The sequence below is a fragment of the Ornithodoros turicata genome, chromosome 5, assembly GCF_037126465.1.
Source record: "Ornithodoros turicata isolate Travis chromosome 5, ASM3712646v1, whole genome shotgun sequence".
In the NCBI taxonomy this organism is placed as follows: Eukaryota; Metazoa; Arthropoda; class Arachnida; order Ixodida; family Argasidae; genus Ornithodoros; species Ornithodoros turicata.
In genome coordinates, this window is record NC_088205.1 from 71,919,472 (window position 1) to 71,938,334 (window position 18,863).

The 18,863-nt window shown below is 46.2% G+C and overlaps 2 protein-coding genes across 3 annotated transcripts; one reads left to right on the forward strand and one right to left on the reverse strand.

The window, feature by feature from the left end:
• Positions 1–2,169: 2,169 nt before the first annotated feature.
• On the reverse strand, positions 2,170–5,727 carry LOC135396176 (serine/threonine-protein phosphatase 2A regulatory subunit B'' subunit beta-like). The gene is made up of 3 exons (XM_064627201.1): positions 5,431–5,727; positions 4,473–4,789; positions 2,170–3,218 (listed from the first exon to the last, which is right to left on the reverse strand). Exons 1-3 carry the CDS (start codon positions 5,459–5,461, stop codon positions 2,229–2,231), a joined length of 1,338 nt encoding a protein of 445 aa, XP_064483271.1. The 5' UTR covers positions 5,462–5,727; the 3' UTR covers positions 2,170–2,228.
• Positions 5,728–13,574: 7,847 nt separating this feature from the next.
• LOC135396177 (uncharacterized) lies at positions 13,575–16,420 on the forward strand. 2 transcript variants are annotated; one of them, XM_064627203.1, is made up of 3 exons: positions 13,575–13,750; positions 14,578–14,624; positions 14,835–16,420. In XM_064627203.1, the coding sequence occupies exons 2-3, from the start codon at positions 14,580–14,582 to the stop codon at positions 16,287–16,289; spliced, it is 1,500 nt and encodes a 499-aa protein (XP_064483273.1). In that variant the 5' UTR covers positions 13,575–13,750; positions 14,578–14,579; the 3' UTR covers positions 16,290–16,420. The 2 variants fall into 2 exon arrangements, with proteins under 2 accessions (XP_064483273.1, XP_064483272.1); XM_064627202.1 differs by having other exon boundaries at positions 14,578–16,420.
• The last annotated feature ends 2,443 nt before the right edge of the window (positions 16,421–18,863 follow it).

An 18,863-nucleotide genomic window follows, 5' to 3' on the forward strand; every position in this document is an offset into this window, starting at 1 on the left:
CCCTAGGTTTTCCGAATACTTTCCAGACGAATGTCGGCACAGTTCCCCCGGAAGTCGGCCCAGGACGCATACTAACGCCCTGTCCCCCGCTCCTTCCTGCTGTCCTCTCTCCACCTGTCCACGTCCGTACGTCGCTCATAGCCACTGTTGCTTTGCGGCGCTAACACGGAACTAAAAAAAAAATCCCGAATAAGTTTTCACCAGAACACAATTACGAGATAATTCGTAAATGTTCTTCAGACTTGGAATCTAATCCAGACATGGACCGCTAGATTCTATAGGCATACCAGATTTACACGTAAGGTGACTGAGCTTATATTTGTGTGGCGACATGCCGCGCGTGCTGCCAGGAAGGACTGGCTGTTAATTTCGACTACCCTTTAATGGTCCTGAGGGTCCTTCAACGTGCGGAAGCGATGTTTTTACCTTCCGTCCTCAACTGAGATCGTACGCGCGTTCACGAATATGATTGTGCTGAGAATTCACGCGTGAAACCATAAATACGCGTGCTCAACTTTGTCACCGTCGAAACCTTGCTGACGTCACCAGTGTGGCCCATCATGGCGGGCCAGGAGCGCGTTGTTGGCGTTCTCCGGTGATCGCAGCTCGTCACTGCTGCCAGAGCAACGGCGCGTCTACGTGACCCTCGTCGTCACGTGCAGTTAACCGGTTTCGTTTTCTGTTTCTGCTCGACATTTGAAATATGACAAAGAATACAATAAAAGCAATGATAGGTAGAAACACCAACTAAGTTCAGTTTTCAAGGCCTTGTAGGGAAATCGATAGAGCGGTGTGAGCATTTCGTCTGCAAGAACAGAGATGGCGATAGGAGTACCACTGAGCAGTATTTCTGCATTTTTCTTTTACTTCACCTGCCTGCAGTCCCGCTTTCCTAGTCTTAGATTAGATAAGAATAAGGTTGATCGACTTCCGAGGGTGAGTGCGGCGTCCCCGGACGGATTCGAGCGAATTAACAAAAATGTTCAAATTGTGCTAGAATTGGGCACATATACGTATATACTCTTCTGTATCTGCGCTTTAATTTTAGGGCAAAATAGGGAGCGAAAGAAGATCTTCGAATTTTGGCCCTAAGCAAGCCCAAGGACACTACAGCCACACTAAATGTCAGTAGCAAAGTCAGAAATTTCTGGAAAACTTAGGAAACACGGAAACTTCATCATCAAACGATTTGGCGAGGTGATTGAGAAGCATGTGTTTTGTCTTTCGCACCATTCTCTAGCGGGTCAACAAGTTGGAGTACAGACCTGAATGTTCTGCGTAGCTTAGTATTTAGCGCTATATCCGTAATAATATTCAACTGTGGATAAGTCGACTTATCGCCTCATTGCATTCAGGGGTTCGATTACTGTGCCCTACTAGGCATTGTCAAATTACCTGCACATTAATCCGTTCCTTATGCGCTGGTGGGGTTCATCTGCCCCTAATACATAGATTATTTTATGCTTTTTATGCCGTTCTTTCTGATCTTGTTTCATTTTTCGTTCATAAGCAACGTGAGGACCAGGGTGTGCACCTTGACAACGAAGATACTATATGGGCTACATCCATGAGTGCCATGGTGCCCTGCAGAACATTTGGTGGTGGTGAATACTATAGGTATACCAGGATGAAGAATGGGATTATTTGTCTTCCTCGTCTTCTTCAGAATACTTTTTTCCCCATAGGTTAGAGTTCCTTCAAAGCGCAAACTACCATGCTTTGCGATATTACATTTGTCATTTAAGTTTGTATTTTGCTTTGTGAGGCTCATTAACCAAATTACCGCTAGTAACGTGGTACACCCCAATCAACACCACCCAACATAGAGTTGTTGCTGTTGTTAGGTTTCACGGCGTGCATTCAAGAGCATTTTTAATAGCGTTAAAAACCCCGTGCTAGGGCGAAAGAAGCGAGACACACAAATACCCCACCGAGGTTTTAACGTTCCTTAGCTGTTTCCTCGTTGTCCATCCGCACGCCTTTGGGGCCACGTTTCATGTTTCAAGCTAAGTTTATCCGTTTGTATGACGCGATTTATTACGTACAACTTTGTTTATCCGGCACTTTCGTTCACGTCTTCGGATACCTCTTCAACAAGAAATAATTCCTATATCAACCACATCTTAACCAAACTTCAGTGCTTCTTAGAATTCTAACCTATGCCGAAGCTATCGGTAACGGATTTATTGCGACTACATAACATACTACTTTTCAGAACGGAACAGGAATTACACAAGCTCGTCTTCGGAAGAATCCTCTTTGTCCCCTTCAGCCATGAGCATGCCGAACTTCTTGGTGGCAAAATGCTCCCACTGTGTGGAGCCATTCCTCAAGCGGTCAGCATCGAACGGGTCGAACACTTCGTGGTGGATAAATTCGTAGGTATTGATGAACGTATTGAAAAACACGGAAGCCAGCGAACAACGCTTCAGATCAGACAAGGTGAACATATTCGAGGACTTGGGCTTCACAAGATCAATCATCTGGCGGAAGACGTCTTGAAAGGACACGAGATCTGTCATGAGTAGCGAGCATCTACCATGCTGCTCTTCGAAGAAGGCTTCTAGCTCGTACATGGTCAGTACACCATCTCCGTCCAAATCCAGTCGACTAAACCAATACTCGATGCTTCGAGGGTGAGCCTTATCTTTCTCGGCAAGAAGAAAGACAACAAAATCAACGTATCTCATTGCAGGACAGCCCAGTAGGTCAAAGACCCGTTCAACAGCCCGGGGTACCAATGCCCCCTTCTCGTACTTGCCGACGTCGGCCTTGCTGAGGAGGCGATCGTTGTCACGGTCGAGGTTGTTGAAGATGGCGTGAATGACGTAAGCATCCTTGTATGAAAACGCGCCTTCCACGTTCATGAAATCGCTGTGAAGCTCCAGAGCGTCCAGTTGGTCCAAGAAGTCTGTTCTTCGCAGTTCTGCAAGGCCAAGCCTCCAGGACCAGGAGCGACCTAGTTCGAAGTACAGCCTCCCAATAACCGTGTCGATGAAGACAGAGTGCGACCGTGAGACTTGTCGCAGGAAGGTGAGCCCGCTGTGTGTGTCGATGAGGTCTTGAATCATGTCGTGGAGGTCACTGGGCTCGACGTAGCTTTTGCGGCCCCGTGTAAGGACGTATACAGTTTTTGCCAAGCGATCACTGCCGCAATGCCGCTGTAGTCGGCGACAAAAGTCGAGGACAGCCTGACGCGTAGGATTCTTGACAACATTCTGCAGCGAAGTACAGTGTGGTGTGAATACGGATTAAAATCGGCAGGAGTCAAGCAAGCTTTATTTCGAATATGCACTATTCAGACCTAGAGAAGGCTTATGGCAAATAAACGGTGTTCCAATATGCGGATTCATAAATTTTTGTTGTCGTTATAGGAGCCATTGAACAGCGTCTACTGTAGTGAGATTATACTTATATTACATATATTAGGATACTACACTAGTGTACACTTGATGTTGATCGAGTTAAATGTACTCACTATGTGATACGGATGTGAGAATTAAGTTGATTCCACTTGAACTAGCCTAGAAATAACCTAGATCACGGTATAACGCACAGTGGACAAGAACTGACACGGACAGCGTTCAACTATATATTCATATCGGTCCTTGTATTATCTACGTTCTACCATAATGAGTTCCATCCAACATGCTGCATCTCGCACTTCTGTCTAGAAATAGCCCTTATGATTTTTGGTGCTGTGGTACCTGGAATATTTCCCCAGGTTTCTGGTATCGTTAAAGCTGCGTACACACACATACAGACAAATGCAGAATGTTGGTAGCAGATGTCCTGTGACTATATTTCCGAACGGTTCGGTTTGCAACATGTTTGGTCAACAAAAATTTCATTCGATTCAGCATAAGCCAACATATACTCAGCCATACATATACGTGCGCAATTTCATTTTTCTAGCATCTATTTTCATGGCACTCTTCAACGAAGAGAAGGTCACACTGGTGGACTTCGTAACGCTTTGAAGGAATTACATGTAGTTGAATATAGACGATGCTGTACGCGTTCAATCGAGGAATAAAAATTTATTCGGTAATTTCACACATGCAGTGTGCACAGCTAAGTTTTACTCCATTTTTGCAAGGATTGTATAGTACAAATATCTAAGGCATCCCTTTCCTTTTACTGAAAAAAAAAAAATCCGCTCATCACAAGACAGACCCGGCCTTGAGCACATTACTCTGTTTTATGTGTGTGTCCTATGTCTGTTTGTATCCTCTTCAGAAGACATCGCATTTAAGCTGACCTGCGCAAATAGCCGGTACACAAATACCACTTGCTTGCAGACCAGTCCAAGTTGCACACCAATTAATAGATTGTGTTGCGATACTCTCTGTATGTGTTGTATATTTTATTTTCCCTCGGCACATCATATTGCCTTTACTTCCTTCTGTGCGGACGATGACAGCTTCCAGGGTCCTGTTGTCCCTACGAAGTTTGACATGTGTGCGGCTTACCTGAAAGAACGGGTACTTGAGGTAGAGGGGCAGCCCGCAGAGCTTGACGATGTTCCGGAAATCGTGCCTTCCGAGAATCTGCCGTCCAGTGCGCTGTAGCTCCGCGGAGACGCTGGCCACAAGGTCGGATTCGGTCTCTGCATTTGCTGACGAGGAAGACGTGTGGAGAGAGAGACTGGGGAGGGATGCCTTGGAAGAAGAACCGTCTCCCGGCCGCTCGCCGGCGTCGCCCGGGGGATCGCTCATCCACGGAGCGGGGTTGCACCGCCTGTAGCATCTCACACGACGGGCCTCGCCTTCGCCCGACCGGGGAGGGGCTGAAACACACGTCGTGGTCAGACACATTGCACTTCGCATATTTTTGAACATATTTTCAATTATCTCAATATGCCTTTGGACTGGAAAGCGTCTATTTCTTTGTCGTGACCATGTATTTGCGAGATTCACTGATGTGCGTGCGCAAAGTAGCTTCATGTTTTTTTGTTTGTTTGTTTCTACTGCCCAATAGCGTAAGAACTACAGTCACTGAGGTATATCTCCGCCAACGCAGAATGTAGTCGTTTTGTAAACGCGAATCTTTTTCGTGTTTCATTTAATAGCATGCAAATGTGCTCTAGGTCAGACGCAGGTCAGACGCAGGTGCTCTAGGTCAAACGCAGACGTTAGTCGACTGCGATGAGTGTTTTCACAACATTACCAGTGTGCAAGCAACAGTTTGAAGCCGGCGGACTACGTTGTCAGTCGGAAGTGTCAGCGCCTGCTTAGGCCAAACACAGACGTCTTGGGATTTGTGGGTGGGGTTGACCTGTTGGAGGTTAACTAGTTCCGAAGTAGAGTGCACCGGGTGACACTCTTTGAATGTCAACGTCAATGAGGTTCACTGTGGTGTTAGTGTCTCATGACTAGGTAAGGAACGAGAGCATGTTATACTAGGTCCTTGACACAGAGGACGCCTTACCGTCAGCGAGAAAAAAAGTATCCCTGGACATGGAAGGGGCATGTAGACAGCTGCAGCGTGGTCTTCCCGGAGCGGTGCCGAAGCATTCAGAAGGGTGACGGGCCGATTGGATCGGCGGCAGTTGTGGCCATGTACAGGACGCCACCGGGCTCTAGGCTGTGAGACGCTCAGCACAGCCGTGGGAGACCTCCAGCTGCATGGCGATGGCAGAGAGCAGCTGTGCGAGGCCACGCGCTCTTTTTCCTTTCTTTCATGGTCGAAGACAAAGAGGGTGGCATTCACTGTCCTTAGTGCCTACATCCTCTGCTGCAAACTGGTTCAGAAACTATGTACAACTGGATATCCGTGTTCTTTTGTACCTTGTGCCATTGCAATGTTGCTAACGTTAGTGAGACGAAAGTCGCTAAGGCTCAAAGGAAAGGGGAAGACTGTGTACTGGTATAATGGTAGCTGTGTGGCGGATCTACTGGGATGCAGCTGTTGTTGCGTCTCGGTCAGGAGGGAGTTCCTACTGACGTCTGTTCTGTCGTGTACTATTGGCAAGCTATTGAAAGGCAACACTTGGAAAGTAAAGGGGACAACGTTCAGGTATTGAGGGCATCTGGACATCGTTATGAGTGCCAGTTTTTTTTTTTTCTTTTTTTGTCTTATTTCACACAGAGCAACAAGTGTGCAGAACGGACGCCGCTGCGCAATGGGAGCACAAAAAGGACTTAAAAAGCACAATTTCAGAAAGGACAGGTGTTACATTTGGGATGCCTTTTTGTGTTCAGTAATCGTGGAACACGTTGGACAAATAGATGGATCGGACATGTTGGATCAGACGAATACGATTAGATACACGGATATACGGATTAGATGAATACGAAACTATGACCGTTTAATCCTGTCACTCACAAGTGGGTGTCGTGATGGGCAATGCCTTATTATTTAAGAAAAAGAAGAAAGCGAAGATCAATTGAGATACATTCACGACTCCAATCGTCTAAGCAAAATACGACACGCGCGTTCCTTTTTATAAATGCCCCACTTTTACAGAAAGTGATCCCCAGGTGCAGGGCCTGCGATTGATCACGAAGCTATCTACCTCGTTTTCCAGATGTTCTTCATCAGCGACGTTTAACGGATTGTACGTTATAGGCTTCGTGTACCGTATAAGGCACGGCCCTGCCACCATTGCGCATGTGCGGCGGTAGCGTAAACAGGGAAACCTTGTGGCTGTACGCTATTTTTCAGGTGCTTAGCCTGCGAACTTTTTCCACGGGATTTCGGCTCGTTCGGGTGAAAGATGGCGGCTACAGAGCAGCAGGCACGAAGGCGATCGGAGCAAAGTAGAATATTATAAATATAAATCGTGTAATGTATTAGTTATTATTAGATTTCGGCTGTCGGTGTTGCGTGGCTGAGTCGCGGAAGGCTGCTTCGAGACTTCAGAGCTTACAGAGCTTAAAATGGCACATTGGGCCAGTGGGTACAGGTTGGGACAAAAGTTTACGAAACACGCGAACGGCGTACTTTTTCTTGCGTGCGACAAATGTGTTCGTAGCAGGGCCCGCCTTATCAGATGATTGTGATCGTGAGTTTCGAGGGCCCGAAACGCCGAGCTACGAAACTCACGATCACAATCATGTAATAAGGCATGGGTTCGGGCCCTGCTATGAACTCACGTGAAGGTTGACGTGGCGTATCGGTGAGCTCGATCATGTCGCATATTAGTGCACTCACAGGATAACATCATACTTGTAAACAGAGCAGGTGTGATGTTATCTGGTGACTGGCAACTGGTCTGGTAACGCAGCAAAATCACGCGGTCCTAACCAGAGCCGGAAAATGAAGGAGGGACTAGTTCTGTCGTTCCGTAGGTGAAGTGGTCTTACCATGGTTGATGACGAATGCGCCGCGAGCGCTGCCTACTAGTCGGGTTGAGAAGGAGAAGGAACACCAAAGCGTCTCTTGCGGTCTTGCGGCTGTTCCTTATCTTCCGTCTCCTTATGATTTCTATGGCCGGGCACGTGCTAGTGGGGGAGGGGATTGTTCTGGAAGATTGTGCCGTGCCAACCGTGCTGTTGCAGTCGAGTGATTTCGCATGGAATTCTTTCGGAGCGATATGTCATTTTCTGCTACATTCTTTGGCTTACCTTCAGTGCGTCAAGGAAACAGCAGCGGGTATGGTGAGGTTATTATTACAATTATTGCAACATTTATTACAGTTATTCTGCTACTTGGAGGTATGGTTCACGGAATAACGGCAGTCGTCGAAATAGCCATAGATGGCACACCTCTACATAGCATTCTGAATAGCCTTCTCTAAATAGCCTTCTCGGCTGACAGCGTGCGAACACAGCTCTTAACCAAGCATTTGCATGTTGTTACTTCAGTTCTGTGCATATGACTTGAGGAAGTGGAAGGCCGGCTTCTACTTATCCGGGACGACAAGTGGGAAATATGCCCCCCCCCCCCTCAATTTTTGATTTGCTTTCTAACCTCCGTCGTCCTAAAGCGGCGGCTTCCTGTCCGAAAGGTGCCTTTTGGCGCCCCGTAAGGCGTGCTCAGCGGGGTGCAATGAGCAGGGGGCAAAATGAGCAGAGCAGTATGAGCAGGAGGGGAACAATGAGTAGCGGGCAATGAGGTTCTGACCTTGCCCCCGCTGATGACCTTCCCCGTAGACGCCGGTACTGCGGTAGTGTACTAACGCTACACAGCATACTATTCATAGAAAACAATGTGGCGTGTGATATCAACTGACATATTCGGATGAGAGGATAAGTGCAGGTAAGTGCACGAGCTTGGTGGTGTTTATTGGTTGGTTGGTAGCGTGTGTGCCATTTTGGCGGAAAGCATGCTGCTCAGGACGTCCTTGGCCGACTCCACGGAAATGTGCTAACCTTTCAGGCGTCTGAGGAAAACACCCAGTAAGGCAGCACACCCAGTGCTCCGATTCGAACCTTGGGCACATTCCAGTCTCGGCGTAGAAAGCGATAATCTTTTCCACCGAAACGTGGGAGCTGGAGGTGACTGTGGGAAGCGGAAAAAGAAACGCAGGGGAAGTTTTTCTTCTAGTCTCACATATCCCTAGAATTCTTGTGATTTCGTAGCTTTAATCCTGCAATGCGGCCGTCCTCCGCTGGTTGGGCCAATGGGTTCATCGTGTGTTGCGATTTCATTTTGCGTTGTAAAGTTTTGTGTTGCGAAACCTGTTTGAATCTACAAGTATACTTGTTTGAATGGGCACATGTTGGCCGACATGGTTCCCCTGCGCTGCGAGAGACAAATGGACAGAACACTAAGCGAACTGCACAAGACAAGGCTTGTTTTGGCAGCATGCAAGATGAGAAGACTGCCGTTTTATAGTACCGATTGTTAACACCACAATACCAGTGCAACTATGAATTTTTGGTATCTCTTTATAATAGTGTAATTAATCCACGATACAACATAATATCGGCATTTGGGATTTTTCTTGACGGCTGCGACATTTGCTTGTTTGTTTCTGTCCTTCCACGTCCTTTTGCTGGTTAGGCTACAATGAATCGATACCAACTATACCACATCTCTCTACGCTTGATCATCCATTGCATTGCTCACAGTTATGTGGTTCGAATTGAACAAACGCAAATGCATTCAGGTCCAATATATTTATAAGAATTTTAGCGGCTACTGTACCGCGCACTATATTGCCTGTTTTGTCCCCGCGTGGTATTCACTAATCGATAAGGTACACAAAAAAGAAACAGAAAAGAAAATAAGACTGAGAACGAAAAGCGCGCACACGAAAAAAATACATTGTTCAAATGCGTCTTGATGGTTCCCAGCCTGGAATTTTTCCCTTTCTGGGTGTATGGCACAAGCCAAGTAATTTTGCTCACCACACCGCACCTTAGTTTTTTACCTTAAAATTTTCCCCACCTTACCTCAATCCTTTTTATGAAACTTTTCCTCACCTCACCACAATCCTTGTTCTTAAAATTTTCCTCACCTTACTTCACCTCAATATTTTTTTGAAATCCTCACCTGACCTCAGTTCTTTTTCTGAAGGTTTCTCTCCCTTCAATGGCCTTCCTGGGAATTTTCTTAACCATCTTCTTCGTTCTTTTTGCACGTGAATCCCTTGTCCTACGTGTCGCAACCTTTTTCGAACCACAAAGTTCGAGGTCGAGCCCTGGAGATCGAAAGGTCCGACGAACCTTCGATTTTTTTTCCTTTTTTTGGCCGGTTCCAGCAGGTGCGCATGATTCGATGTGTTTTCAGATTGATTGATTGATTGAGAAATAAAAAATATGGAGATGCAGAAAAGTGAAACAGATGCAGTGCTTCAGTGCTTCAGTGCAAGCAGTAATTTCTGTCTCGGGGAAGCTGTTGAAGGTGACTGTAAGGCGAGCATGAAGTGTCCTCGCTCTAAACGATTGAAACAGAATGCACTGTCTGGTAAACAGTCACATGAAATACAGTGCAACCAACGTGACAATTATGTGGGAGATGGTCAAATAACGAAAACTGAGAAAGGCCACATTTTATACCAGTGCGTAACGATGAATATCACAGCGGGTTTCATAACAACAACTGCAATCGTACTAAGCTTTTATTTTGTACCAAATGTTTCTGTTGTATCAAGTGCACTAACAAGTTCTCAAATGGGCTGTACTAAACTGTAAAGATTGCTCCTGGGATGGGATAACAAAGCATCGTTGCACTAGGTTAACGTACTTTTGTTGCCCAACCTACGTCACCGCGCTCAACGCTTTCCATGCAATAAGGAATATAGACATTTGAGGCTCTCTTACCCAGTTTACATTCCCCTTTGAAATCCGCGCCCTATCACGCAAATAAGATAGTTAAACAGCATATGTGAGAAGTGAGAAGCATGACACGCGAGAGAACTGTCGTATGATAGTCGACTGCATTGCTCGGGTCGGGTAGGACGGCTCAGACATGGCGGAATGCCGGTAGGTGCTACGAGATGGCGCTACGTTTTGCATACGGTCTATTAGTGACACGGCATGGCGATACATGTAGGAGCTGACGTTGGGAACCCTAGACAACTTCCGGTTGTGCCTTGTGTGTGTAAACAGTGAAAGGGTAAATAGGAGCGCGGTAAGGGTCTGTTTTAATAGAGCAGGGAGCACGTTACAAAAGCAATTGGCAGTTCATATCTTCATATACAGATGGTGCTTTAATTAACTTTGGTAATTAAAAGAAATAAGCTGTTAGTCTCACTCGTGGAAATCAAGCACAACGCCTGTGTAAACGAGTGGGATTTCTATGGTCACACCACAGGAGCCAGATTCCCGGCCATTCCCTTCGGTTCCCCAAAGCACGTGACCCCGTCCGCGGCTGCCTTACTGGTGGATATGCCTTACGTGACGTCAGAGGCAGATAAGATTCGATATACGCCGTGCCTATCGTCTACGCGTCTATTAGCCCATTTGCCGTAAAACATGGAATGCACGTCCGATGTACTCGCACATAAATATTCTTTTTGATTTGTCCGGCATAATTTTGGGGCGATGCGACACAACGCCTTCAAGGACAGTATTATGAGCTCTTCGTCGCAAGAACCGCGTAATAACTATGCTATACAAGCTACATGTATGTAGCTTTTGGTCTTTTGGGTCACGGCATTCTTACGAGGGAAACGAAACAATAAAGAAATAGTAAAACTATCTACACAACACTTTAAATATTCGTGCAGAAAGGAGCCTCGGGACATGTGGGAATCCCATCATCTGTGGCAGACGCGCATTGGCTGTTAGGACAGCCACTATTGTTACGAACTCTCCGTATGCCCTGTCGATGAATCCACTTGGCATCGTGCCCCCATTTGTGAATCACCCCGATACCTTGCTCTTACTTTGAAAACCGGGGGACCTCAACCTGTTATGCCATACTGACCATTTGCGGTAAGTCTTGCGTTCTGCCCATGTTTTTACTCCAGCTGCTTTAGGCCAGCGATGATTATCCGTCTTTATTGATATTTTGTAGACCTAATGCAAAGTACATATATTTACCTTGCCTAATGTGTGAAGCGGCGTTTTACAGCTGCCTATTCCTTCTGCGAAGTTTATTCAGGTGGAACGAAGGGGACTTTTCAACACATTCTGCAGCAGCATTTTAAACGCAGCTCTAATGAAGTGAAGTGGACAGTTTTAATGGTGGCTCTCGTGAAATGAAACGCATTGTTCTAGAGTGCAGCTCTACAGAACACTGTTCTGGGGCCGAGGTGACGTCCTTTGGAGACTCTAAACCATTCTGAATTGAACTCCATTGGGAACTTGCCTTTACAGAAGAAGTTACGTACTGTGTTGTAAGATTGCGCGAAATATATTTCACAGTACGCGTCCTCGATACAGCACGAGCACATGTTCACTATATTGGTTGGAATTATTTTTCCGTTTAGACGTTGTTTCCTCAATGTCAACGAGTGATGCCGTGGGTCAAGCAATTCGCACGTTTTAAGGAAGGCCCTCAGACTCCCGAGTACAAATGGCAGTTACCTGGCTTATGATTGGCTTACCGATAAATTAACCTTGCGCCGTCGTAAGAAAGCCGGAGCAACAACTGTTCCTGCATTTCAAGTTAATAGAGGTCGTGGACGCTGACCACGCGGAACTTACTGCGCAATAACGTCCCGGAGACTACGTTGTCCTCAATCGTGAGCTACAGCACCTGTGCTCTGTGGGGTAGTACGTGAAAAACCGTTTCTGCAGGTAGTTTCCAGGAAGTATTGGCCATAACATTGGACCTTCGAACCTAACCTTCTGCTTGGTGTGTTATCAACTTAGCCCGCTACTTTAGCGGAACGCGCGAAATGCTTGAGGTGTACATGCTTGTGTGATAATCGGAAATAGCACAACATTGAGTGCATACAGGAACTAAATACTGGGGACACAAACTGTGCGACAGAACAAGAGCCCCGTTTTACAGGAATTTGCTCTACAGCCTGAGCAGTACAGGTGCGTTGAAATCATATGTACCGCCGAGGCAGCACGCCAATATTGGACCCACATTGGACCAATATTGGCCCAATTTTGCAAATGCAACCCGGCCCAATATTGGCATGCCAATATTGGTTTCCCATTTTGCCAGTGCACTTCCTATATTGCCAATTTTAACCCCTTTTGCCATTTTCATTATTTTTAAATGAATTTTAATGCTGAACCACTGAGACACTACCTCGAAACATGCTGTGTGACAGTCGTGTGCTGGGCATGGTAGTTTGTGTGTTAACAACAGCCACGGACACGAAAGGGTCTGCTTCAATGAACACCTCATTGAGCAACACTGCTGGCCCTTCCAGACCGTTAGGGCGTTACAAACTGAAAATGCAAACCAATAGAAAAGTGCAACAATGTTAATGAATGCAACATATAGTGACGTACATACGTGGAATGCAATAGTGTTGCCCTCGCTGTTCGCTATAGCATTGCAGAGTACATATATGCCAAAATACGAAAGTGCAAAATGCAGTTTACTACGTGATGGAATGCAATAGTGCAAAATGGATTATGTTAAGTACGCGGTGGAGTGCAGTGGGTGAGTGGTGGTGGCGTTGCAGCCGCTGGAGCTTCCAGCCTGGCCCGGCGTCCTCCATCACTGTCCTTGGCTCCCGCAAGATATCGCCCCACAGCGTGCTCTGTCGTTGGATAAAGTACCGTCGCTAAAAAGTGCCGCGAGAAGAGATTTCTCGAGGAGTCAAACTAATAACTTGCAAGGAAATATAGAACATCAGCTGCTGCTTCGCGATATGGTAGTGAGTGATAATTACGTACCTGCAAATTTTTGCAACTGCGAAGCTCCAAATAATCAGTCAAATCGACAACGGACAACGTCAACGTGCTCCGTGACCCAGTCGGAAGCAAAGGGGTGTGATCGAGGGTCGCGAGGTCGAGAGTAGAGTCACTAAATAAGCTACTAAATAGCACTAAATAGCTTATTTAGTGACTCTAGCCGAGAGGTACATCGCCGAGATCTACGAATCGACGACGACGAAGTGGCGTGGCACTACTGTACAGTAACGCGAGCGGCTGTAGATCATTCATGTTACTTATTTGCGGCTGGTTACACTTCCTGTCTATAGATACTTATTTAAAAGTATGTTTTATAATATTTGAAACCATTGCCTGTCACAAATTATGTCTTCCAGCTGCACGTCTCCCATTGTCTCCAATTCAAGCCACCAATCACCAGTGCCATCGTTCACCCACTGGCCTGCTGTTTCCTCTGTTCCTCTGTTGTCTACCGCCGTGAAATCGTCATTCGATGAAAATGTGTGACAACAATTGAAGTGGTGGACGGTGTTTCGGCCAGTGGCACTGCTAAACGTGTAGGTGTTTCGAATTGAGCCCTTTTGTATAGTTCGTGGCGTGGCGTGTTTCGTCCTGTGTGTCGCCGTGCTTTTAGCTCCGCTCGGGTAGCTTGTGCTTCGCAAACTGTCAAATAAAGGTCTGGTTACAGCTAGAAAACAAGGTCTCACTAAAAACATCGTCCCGTAACTGCTCTCTATAGGTGATCAACGTTCATACATTGGCCAATTTTCGGAGCACAAATGCAAAAAAAAAAAAAAATGCAGACAATTTGCTGTGCCAATATACGGCAAGCATTTCCAACCGAATGCTGATATTGGCATTTCATCTGGAATATCAGTTATGTATTGCCAGTCTACTTCCGATATTGTAACTGGAAGGATTCTTGAAGGGCAACATTCTTTCTGTATTGCCAACCAAGTAACAATATTGGCCGAATGTGAGTTGTACGGGGGCTATGTGATGCCGCCGTTCCCAGCTTCCAGCGAATATAGGCTCGTTGTTGACAATCACGGCCCAACATTGCCCGTTTATAGCCAACATAGGCTGGTAATGGGCAATGTTGGACCAATATTTCCATGCGAAAACCATTACTGGTTGGGCATTGGCAAAGTTGGTCCAATATTGGACCAGTCCTTCCTACGACCAACCAATATTGGTCCAAGATTCAGTGCTGCCTGGGCGGTTAGTCTGTGCAGTAAAGTTGATGATAGTGTAGACCTTCTTTTCTTCCTACCGACAAGCACACATTAATGTAAAGTTGAAGTGGCGTAATCGACCTCTGTAGCGTTCCAGGTGGGACATTCTTGTTTTACGTCCTCATTGGCTCACTATTAATTGTCAACAGGAATGGCATGGCAACCGCAGAGGTGGCAGACCCATGCAGCATCTTGGGTATGTGCCGGTTTTCTTGTCGTCTGCATAACAAATATATATCTTGTTGTGGATATAATGACTATCCACAACGCCTCGTCTGTGAATTATCGAGAAGATACCGTGAACCAGCAATACGTAACAAATTACCTGGAGCAAACCTTATCAAGCAACAGAGCTACTATCGGGACTATCAGTCTTCAAGCAATGACTATAAACTATATAATGCAGGCTGAGACCCCCGATAAAGATGCCATCGAAGCGACAACCGTGAACAACACTGCGTCACACTATCAGAAGCCTACATGCAAACAAGACCACAAGCAGACTGCCCACGGCAGGGCCACAACGACGGACAAGAAGATGGCCACCAACGTATTGCCGCCGATGACTCGCAATGCAATACATATCAAGCCCAAAGTACTACCAACAAGGCCAGATCCGCTGGTTAACATCACGGCAGCCTTCCATGAATTTAACGTGCGATTGACTAAAGCACTGATCGACGGCAAGTTACCCGCATTACCGCTTGTCTACGACGAAGAGAATTCGTGGAAAGAATGTTTTCCTATGACCTTTATCTTCTCTGCATTCTTGGAGCGCGATTCGAACGGTGACCCTTACGTTCTGGTCGTCAGCATCGTTCAGAACTCCGGACCAATTGTCGCAAACGCTATGTGCATCGTCCGTAATAAAACTTACAGCATTGTAGTCCCAGCCGGAGTGAAGCCCTTACCAGAAGATCATGAAGCGCTGTTCACAGCATCTTATTTCATCTGCCGACTTAATGGCATGGACATTCATAAGAGCTCAGACTTACAAGTCACGATAACTGATGATGATACCAAGCCAGATATGACGTGGATTCCTGTGCTTACACGGGGAAAGATATCCAATGAATTCGCCGTCTGCATGCAGCCGACGTACGGCCGACGAACCAACCTGGTTCAAATGGCAGAGTTCATCGCGTACTACACAGTTATAGGAGTTACACGGTTCACGTTCTACGCATACGACATGTCACCTGCAGAGGAGCAGTTGCTACTCCGATTGCGGGAACGAAAACATATCGCTATAGTTCTTCTAAGGTGGAACATCCCTACGGGGGACGTTCATACGAACGGCCAAATGGCTGCCATGCAGGACTGCATCCACCGGGAACGTTTCTTCTCAGAGTACGTCTTGAACGTCGATATCGACGAATTCATCGTGCCCAAGATAGCCTGGGACTTGCATCAAGCCATCGAGCTTCTGGGAAAGGACCGGAACTATGGAAGTTTCACCATTCTCCACAGGCCCTTCTGTGTCGAATACAGGTTGTTTGCCCCGCATTTTGAACTGGAAGTTCCGTTGGTGACGCGGGTTTACACCATGAGGAACACCTTGGGCTGGCCACTTCCACAAAGGTCCAAGTGGATCGGCAGAAGTAAAGACATAGAAACTGGAGGCGTTCACTTTGTGTGGGGCCATGAAAAAGGTAAGATGATGAAAGACCTCAATGAGTCGCAGATGGTCCTTCATCATTACCGCAGTTGTCTTTTCCTTACAGTATACAAAGGGGCGAACGGGGTAGATATCCTTCAAAACGGAAATCAGGCTAGCGATTCGTACATAACAATGTACTTGAAAGACACACTTGATTCTGATGTGTTTGAGTTCGTGCGATGGTTACTAAGACAAAGTTAGCAGACCTTGAGATAATTGCAAGTACAGTCGCATTCCGCATGAAAAGCAGCAAAGGCGCAATATACTGTTGGTCAGACTTTGCCGAAAAAAGAAGAAGAAAAAAAAAGAGAATAAAAGAGAAGAATCAGAGCGTAGAAGTGGTGGCTTCACTGTACCTAATTATGTACAGCACTGTGTGTCCCGAGCGCTTCACTCTTTTCAAACCCGATCACGGAGCGGCATCAGCGCGCCTCTCTGGTGGTGACGGTGAAAGCGCTCACCGTTGTCGGCCTCACAGAGGTGGGCAACGCCACGGTTGACGCCCTGGGGGAATGTGCGTCCTAGGCCGACTTCTAAGGGAACTGTGCCGACATATGTCTGGAAGCATCTGAGGAAAACCCGGGAACAACCAAGACAGCACAGCTGGCACCGGGATTCGAACCCGGGTACCTCCCAGTCTCGACGTGAGGTACCCGGGCACGCCTCTCTCCTTCGTCTAGTGCCGCAGCAAACGCCTCTGAGCTAGCTCAAATGAGACCGACGTATCAGAGCCAGGTATTTCCGAAATGACGTCTTACGTCATCAGCCAATCCCAGACTCCCACAAGGTCGGCCGCTTTTGCGGGGGAGAGCTCAGGAATGTAAGGCGCATTTCTCTATTTAGCTCTGTAACTCCGAGTTACTCTAAGCGTGCGAAAAATCCGAGAATAGGCCAGAATGGCGGAAGTGCAGTCAGAACACTGCAGCGAAAAATAACGAGTAACCGGGGAAGAACTCTCTTTAGAGTGCGGGTGGAGGGGGGGAATTTATTGGCAGAAGAAAAAGGACGAGGGGAGGGTCAGCTGAGAGTAGAGGGGAAAGGTCAGCCATGCAACACAACGGCTTGCTATTCCCTAAACAAAAACAAAAAAAGCGGTGCAGCATCCCGCCTTCGCCACGCAAGCAGACGGCACCTCTTTCTCCTTCACGCCACTCCTCCTCCCCATTTCTACAGGGCAGCTCTTCCCCACTCTGCTTCTAAGGAGGGTAAGCCGGGGTTATGACGTGACACACACGTGTGTGTGTGTGTGTTGTATAAGTCAGAACTCGCAGTATGACTCCCGTAGCAGAAGTCCCATTATTGAAGGTGAAAGAAATCATTTCAACGTTTTTTAGAATAAAATGTTAACATTAGGAGTGTTTATAGACTGCGGAAGCTTTTGATTCCGTAACAACAAATATACTGACGATGATGAACCGGGAAATTCGCCATCTGGGGTGTGGCCCACTACCCCAATGCGGACGGCACTCCATAAACCATGAACTACTGCTACAGGAACTGTATAATTATGGCGCACGCGGTACACCCCGTTCTCTTATTGAATCTGATCTGGAATTCAGACTACTGTTCATTGAGTAGAAAAGCACCTGTCATCTCCCCTTAGTATAAGTTCGGGTGTGCCACAAGTAGGCATACTTGGGCCCTTGCAGCTTAGCATATCCATAAATGATGTCGTACAAATTAAGTCCGATGCTTACTTTGTCATGTACGCGGACGATATAAGCATTTTTTATCTGACAGATATGCTAATTAAACAATTATTAGGGGAAATCCAGCACTTACTGACCTGCCAGACTGGTCCCTGAACAATTCTCTGAAACTTAATAGCGGAAAAATGAAATTTATATTGTCTAGACCAAAAAACAAGATCATTGACTTGAATGTTCCAATACAATGTCTAGCTTATCGGAGATGCAGATATTGGTAATGCCCTTATGGGCCTTTAAGGTACTATAAAGAAATAGATATTGAATACTATAAAGATATATTATACTATAAAGATATACTATAAAGAAATAGATATTGAATACTATAAAGATATATTATACTATAAAGATATACTATAAAGAAATAGATATTGAACTTACCAAGCATGTTAGAGTGCTAGAGTGCGAGAGTGCATGCTAGAGTGCTAGGCATACACTTTTCACAGGATAGAACACGGGATGTTCACGTCAACGAGCTACCTACGGGACTAGCACATGCTTCGGGAACTTTTTGGAAATATAAATATTTTTTTACCAACTCAAGTTAATGTCAGATTATGCAATGCTCTGTTTTGCTTCTCGATTATGTTAAGGACATTTAATATGGGGCACGACAGCGATGGGAAATCTAAATAATATATTTTTATTACAAAAAAGGGGGGATATGTTTAATAGAGTGAAAAAAAAAAGAAAACGGAAGTGTCAGCCAGGCTATTGCCAGGTTGCTATTCCGAAAAAGAAACTGAAAAATAAACAAACGGAAAGAAAAAGAAAGGAACTGAAAAATAAACAAATAGAAAGATGAAGAAAGGAACTGAGAATAAACAAAAGAAATAAAGGAAAGGAAAAGATGAAAGAAAAACAGGCACGCAGTGCAGTGCAGTACAGGCACGAAGGAAAGTTCCAAGAATGTCCAGTCAGAGGGCAGACGCAAGGCCAGAGTCATTTAAGAAGCGGAGCAGAGCTGTGGTGATGGCCCACTGAGTAGGCCGAGGGACGGGACCGAGGAGGGTGGCCATGGGCAATGTGTTGCAGACCAGCTGTATTAGACGGCGATGGAGGGCTTGCC